Raw genomic sequence first — 6512 nt, forward strand, 5'->3', positions numbered from 1 at the left:
AAATTACTTTAGGGGTGGAATAACCTGCATTAATTTCAACTAATAATACACTAAATTAAAGTTGTTAATATATTTTATATTGTTTATGGTCAGGTTTTTCTAACAATTTTCATAATGACCATAAACTAGATAAAAAAAAAACTAGCAAATTAAACATTTTAAATCTTTCAACCATAACCGTTTGTTTGCGCTTTAAAAGTTCCAACATTTTATATTAGTAAACCACAATTTTTGGCTTAAAGAAGAGCTATAAACTGCAATTTTTTCTTTTCTAATTTGTACAAATTTTTGTTGTTTGTTTATTTATTTTTAATTCTTTTTTTTTATAGTATGAACACACTTTATAATATACATACATTAAAAATTTTGTTTGATAGATATTGTTTTTTGCATAACTAAACATTTTAACGTTTTTTTGTTTTGTTTGTTTGTTTTTAGTTTTCATTTTAATTGGTGGCCATAAAATAGTAATACATATTACAAATATAATCGCTAAAGAAAAATTATAAATATAAAATTTAAAAAAAAATATTAGAATTTATTTTTAAAAAATGTTTATTCTAAATTGTAGTTAGATGTTTATTGTTGTTATTGCCTTCTTCAGTTATTTATAGAATTGAGTTTATTTTAAATTAAATTGTATTAAGGTTTGCTAAGGACGACTTATTCAAATGAGTTTTTCTTCTCCTTTTTAGTTTTAATTATTTTGTATTTTATAAAAAAATATTATTGAAAAATGTCTATTGTAGCTGTTAACTGTTTCTGGTTTGTTAGAGTAAATTAAACTGTTTTTTTAACTTGTACTTTTGTTGTTGTTTAAAAATCCAACGAAACATTTGGATTTGGACTTATATTACTGCCACAACTAAGTGTTGGTTTTACATCTTGTTTAGCAGCTGAATCATCTTGTAATTCTAGAAAGAACATTTAAATAAAAAACAAATTATTTAAATTAATTTATATGCTTATTTGTAAGTATATAATACAAGTATTGTTGTTTATAATGTTTATTGTGTCTGAGTTGCATTTATAGAACGACTACTTACCCGGTGGCAAATGTAATTTTTCAATGACAAACTTTTTGCGTTTTAGTTTAAATGCCAAATCAGTTGTTTCCGGCATGTAGGCACTTAGTGTATTAATGGCTGCAATTTTACGCAATTGAAATAGACCATTGTATTCTTTGAAAGCTGGATTTGTTTCTTTATCCGAGCCGGCAAATGATTCCAATTCAATGGCATAATCGACTAAATTGCGTATTTTCGAAACCAAGGTATCATCCTAGATATAAATAAAAAAAGTTAATTTAATTCTAATTTCAATTAAGATCTTCTTAGGTTCTATTTAAGATCAGTTCTAGTTCAGTTCTATTTCAGTTCCATTCGAGTTCAATTTCAGTTCAGTTCGAGTTCCTTTCTAGTTCCATAATAGGTTCAGTTTTAGTTCATTTCGAGTTCCTTTCTAGTTTAGTTCTAGTTCTGTTCTAGTTCTGTTCTAGATCTGATCTAGTTCTGATCTAGTTCAGTTCTAGTTCAGTGCTAGTTCAGTTCTAGTTCTGATCTAGTTATGTTCTAGTTCAGTTCTAGTTCAGCTCTAGTTCAGTTCTAGCTCAGTTCTAGTTCAGTTATAGGTTCAGTTCTAGTTCAATTCTAGTTCAGTTCTAGTTCAGTTCTAGTTCAGTTCTAGTTCAGTTCTAGTTCAGTTCTAGTTCAGTTCTAGTTCAGTTCTAGTTCAGTTCTAGTTCAGTTCTAGTTCAGTTCTTGTTCAGTTCCAGTTCAGTTCTAGTCAGTTCTAGTTCTGTTCTAGTTCAGTACTAATTCAGTTCGAGATCAGTTCTAGATCAGTTCTAGTTCAGTTCTAGTTCAGTTCAAGTTCTAGTTCAGTTCTAGTTCAGTTCTAGTTCAGTTTTAGTTCAGTTCTAGTTCAGTTCTAGTTCAGTTCTAGTTCAGTTCTAGTTCAGTTCTAGTTCAGTTCTAGTTCAGTTCTAGTTCAGTTCTAGTTCAGTTCTAGTTCAGTTCTAGTTCAGTTCAAGTTCTAGTTCAGTTCTAGTTCAGTTCTAGTTCAGTTCTAGTTCAGTTCTAGTTCAGTTCTAGTTCAGTTCTAGTTCAGTTCTAATTCAGTTAGAGATCAGTTCTAGTTCAGTTCTAGTCTGATTCTAGTTCAGTTCTGGTTCAGTTCAAGTTCAGTTCTGGTTCAGTTCTAGTTCAGTTCTAGTTCATTTCTAGTTCAGTTCTAGTTCAGTTCTGGTTCAGTTCTGGTTCAGTTCTAGTTTAGTTCTAGTTCAGTTCTCTTTCGGTTTTATTTCAGTTCTAGTTCAGTTCTAGTTTAGTTATAGTTGTGTTCAGCTGAGTTTTAGTTCAGCTTTAGTGCAGTTCAAGTTCAGTTCTAGTTCAGTTTTAGTTCAGTTCTAGTTCAGTTCTAGTTCAGTTCTAGTTCAGTTCTAGTTCAGTTCTAGTTCAGTTCTAGTTCAGTTCTAGTTCTAGTTCAGTTCTAGTTCAGTTCTAGTTCAGTTCTAGTTCAGTTCTAGTTCAGTTCTAGTTCAGTTCTAGTTCAGTTCTAGTTCAGTTCTAGTTCAGTTCTAGTTCAGTTCTAGTTCAGTTCTAGTTCAGTTCTAGTTCAGTTCTAGTTCAGTTCTAGTTCAGTTCTAGTTCAGTCCTAGTTCAGTTCTAGTTCAGTTACAGTTTAGCTCTACTTCTGTTCTACAGCCGTTCTAGTTCAGTTCAATTTAATTTCCAGTTTATTTCTAGTTTATTTCTAGTTCAATTCTAGTTTATTTCTAGTTCAATTCAAGTTTATTTCTAGTTCAATTCTAGTTTATTTCTAGTTCAACTCTAGTTGTTATTGTATAGTTCTTGTACAGTTCTTATACAGTTCTATATCAGCTCCAGTTTAATTCTAGATCAGTTATAGTTCCGTTCTAGTTCAGCTGATTTTAAGTTCTGTTTAAGATCAGGTTTAGTTAAGCTCCAGTTCAGTTCTAGATGAGATATAGTTCCATTCTAGTTCAGTTCCGTTCACTTTCGGCTCCAGTTCTTATTCAGTTATATTTCAGTCTTAGTCTTGTTTCAGTTTGAACTCACATATTTAGCCACCAAATGCATAGGCATCGTTATAAAGCACACCGAAACCGATGAACGGACAGCAGCACGCAGAATGGTCAAAAACTTGAGTAAATCCTCACCGAAATTCTCATCGTACCATTGAGGTGAACCCAACGAAGTAATGCAAACACGACACAGGCTGCGCTTTACCAAAAAACCACCCGAATGAAATTTATCATCACTCAATAAATTGTGTACCTCTTGGAGTAGACGAAAGTACTTTGTATTGGTGAAAATTTGGGTTTCCGGCTGTGGCTTACACAATGGTGAAGGTGGTGTAGGCATGGATGAAGAAGCTGAAGTTTCAGTAGAACCAGTAGCATTTTTATCCTCGACGGCAGCTTCAGGCTTATCATCCAAACATAGAGCAGGATTGGGAGTCGAATTATTTTTGGAGTTTTCCAATTCGATTTCTTTGCTAGAATCCATAACATAGGTGGCGTCATTTTCGAAATCATTGCCAGGATCTTTAAGATCCCAGCCATCATCGTCTTCATCCTGATTTACAACAATATCATTGTCTAAGGGATTATCGGACCAGGTAATGGTCTGGGCAAGTTCTAATAACTTGGGATCCATAAATTCCATCAAATTGAAATTGTGTCCTATTTTTTCCGTTGTTTGTTCAGAATTTACCATGGGTAAATCATTGTAACGCCAGGCTATGCGCAAACCATTTTTAGTTGTTTCCGGATTTTCCTCCTCGGCGGGGGCATCACAATGTTGTGGTAATTTCTTTATCAATTCCTTGGGAGAGTCATCTAAAGAACCCAAAAATATATATTGTTTGGATAAAACACCCTCCGCCATGAAATATTTAGCCAAAACTTTCGAGTAGGTGACAAATTTATCTTCCTCTATGAGACATATTGAGCCGATAGGTAAACCTCCACCTGTTTGTTGAGACACAAGAAAGAGAAAACAACGCACACACAGACACAGTTAATAAAAGAATATAATGAATGCAATTTTTAAATGTTTGAGTTGAAATAAGTTCTAAGAATTGCTTTGACACTTGTACGTGCTGTGTATGTTTGTTTTTAATGAATTTTCACTTTACCCTCCTCAAAACCCCAACAAAAGATAATTTCATTGTTTCCCTATTTAACAGCACTGCTATATTAATAGCTACGTACCCAATATGACATCCAACGAGGGATTTCCACTTGATGTTATCACTTGTCCGGTCTGTGGGCTGGTTCGAGTGCCCGGAATCGGTCGTCGTACGACTCGTTTGCGAAAACTAGACATATGTCTGTGTTTCAATGATAATTTTAGAGGAAATTAAAGAAATTTTAACAAATAATTACGCAAAAATTTGTAAAATTCGCTTCAACAATTCCGGCAACTAAATTTTTCTTTTAGATTGCCATGATGCAGACTCCTGCGTTGACAAATATTAAAAAACACGTTGGCTCATACTCAAAAATTTCGACGCCGTCTTAAAAATTACTATAAGCCGACGAAGTTTTCCTATGCTATGTTTTATAAATCCTATACGGTAATAAATAAAAACGGAATCCTCGTGATTAAAATGTCGCATTCTGGAATTCGAAATTAATTTCGAATTTATTTTTAAAGTTGTTTGAATTCGATACAATTTACCAACAACTAACTAACATTTGAAATTTTTATCGGCGGCAAGACTTTGCCATCTGAAGCCGAACCGAAGTCGATCTCAGCTGTAATGTTGCTTTCTATTGCCAGATCAGCCGACTTTTCTCAAATATGTTAAATTTTTGTAATGTCAGATGGCAATATTCTGAAATAACAAAAAAGGGAGATGCCATTACCATCATAGCATGTGTGCACTGTACAGTACTGCCATTAATATTTCAGCGGTGAGTAGTTCCTTATGTATTAGTACAAAGGTTGTTGTTTTGACTAAATGATTTACATACGGTATTGCCAGATAAATAATTTTAGTGTGAGACTTCACTAAAAGAGTGGGTAAAAGTATTGCCATGGGTAAATAAATAAATGTTGTGTACAAATATTTAGAATTCGTTAAAATTGAATTTGTATTTAAATTTAATAGCAAAATGATTAAGAAAAGTTAAAACTTCAGACGGTAAAATACTGTAAATCTCTTTTAGTTCAGTTGCAGATCTTTTATGTTTCAATTTAGGTATAATTGTAATTATAATCCAGTTCATTTGTAGTTCAGCTCAGTTTTTGTTCAGTTCCAAATCACTTCTAGTTCAGATCATGTTCAGTTTTTGTTCAGTTCTAGAGTAGTTCTGCTTCAGTTCATGTACAGTTCTAGTTCAGATCTAGTGCAGATCTAGTTCAAGTTTAGTTTTTGTTCAGTTCTTGTTCAGTTCTAGTTCAGTTCTAGTTCACTTCTAGTTCAGTTCTAGTTCAGTTCTAGTTCAGTTCTAGTTCAGTTCAGTTCTAGTTCAGTTCTAGTTCAGTTCTAGTTCAGTTCTAGTTCAGTTCTAGTTCAGTTCTAGTTCAGTTCTAGTTCAGTTCAGTTCAGTTCTAGTTCAGTTCTAGTTCAGTTCTAGTTCAGTTCTAGTTCAGTTCTAGTTCAGTTCTAGTTCAGTTCTAGTTCAGTTCTAGTTCAGTTCTAGTTCAGTTCTAGTTCAGTTCTAGTTCAGTTCTAGTTCAGTTCTAGTTCAGTTCTAGTTCAGTTCTAGTTCAGTTCTAGTTCAGTTCTAGTTCAGTTCTAGTTCAGTTCTAGTTCTGTTCTAGTTCTTTCTAGTTCAGTTCTAGTTCAGTTCTAGTTCAGTTCTAGTTCAGTTCTAGTTCAGTTCTAGTTCAGTTCTAGTTCAGTTCTAGTTCAGTTTCTAGTTCAGTTCTAGTTCAGTTCTAGTTCAGTTCTAGTTCAGTTCTAGTTCAGTTCTAGTTCAGTTCTAGTTCAGTTCTAGTTCAGTTCTAGTTCAGTTCTAGTTCAGTTCAGTAGTTCGTTCTAGTTCATTTCTAGTTCAGTTCTAGTTCAGTTCTAGTTCATTTCTAGTTCAGTTCTAGTTCAGTTCTATTCAGTTCTAGTTCAGTTCTAGTTCAGTTCTAGTTCAGTTCTAGTTCAGTTCTAGTTCAGTTCTAGTTCAGTTCTAGTTCAGTTCTAGTTCAGTTCTAGTTCAGTTCTAGTTCAGTTCTAGTTCAGTTTCTAGTTCAGTTCTAGTTCAGTTCTAGTTCAGTTCTAGTTCAGTTCTAGTTCAGTTCTAGTTCAGTTCTAGTTCAGTTCTAGTTCAGTTCTAGTTCAGTTCTAGTTCAGTTCTAGTTCAGTTCTAGTTCAGTTCTAGTTCAGTTCTAGTTCAGTTCTAGTTCAGTTCTAGTTCAGTTCTAGTTCAGTTCTAGTTCAGTTCTAGTTCAGTTCTAGTTCAGTTCTAGTTCAGTTCTAGTTCAGTTCTAGTTCAGTTCTAGTTCAGTTCTAGTTTTCTAGTTAAGTTCTATTTCTATTTCATACAT

General features: G+C 33.2%; 1 protein-coding gene across 1 annotated transcript; it reads right to left on the reverse strand.

Moving 5' to 3' along the window:
* Positions 1–410: 410 nt before the first annotated feature.
* LOC119613897 (putative elongator complex protein 4) lies at positions 411–4527 on the reverse strand. Its single transcript, XM_037969967.1, has 4 exons — positions 4238–4527; positions 3081–3994; positions 1047–1281; positions 411–914 (listed from the first exon to the last, which is right to left on the reverse strand). Exons 1-4 carry the CDS (start codon positions 4350–4352, stop codon positions 817–819), a joined length of 1362 nt encoding a protein of 453 aa, XP_037825895.1. The 5' UTR covers positions 4353–4527; the 3' UTR covers positions 411–816.
* Between the last annotated feature and the right edge of the window lie 1985 nt (positions 4528–6512).

The sequence above is a fragment of the Lucilia sericata genome, unplaced genomic scaffold, assembly GCF_015586225.1.
Source record: "Lucilia sericata isolate MDLA Ls3-8-SP2 unplaced genomic scaffold, ASM1558622v1 Contig002406F_arrow, whole genome shotgun sequence".
Classification (NCBI taxonomy): Eukaryota; Metazoa; Arthropoda; class Insecta; order Diptera; family Calliphoridae; genus Lucilia; species Lucilia sericata.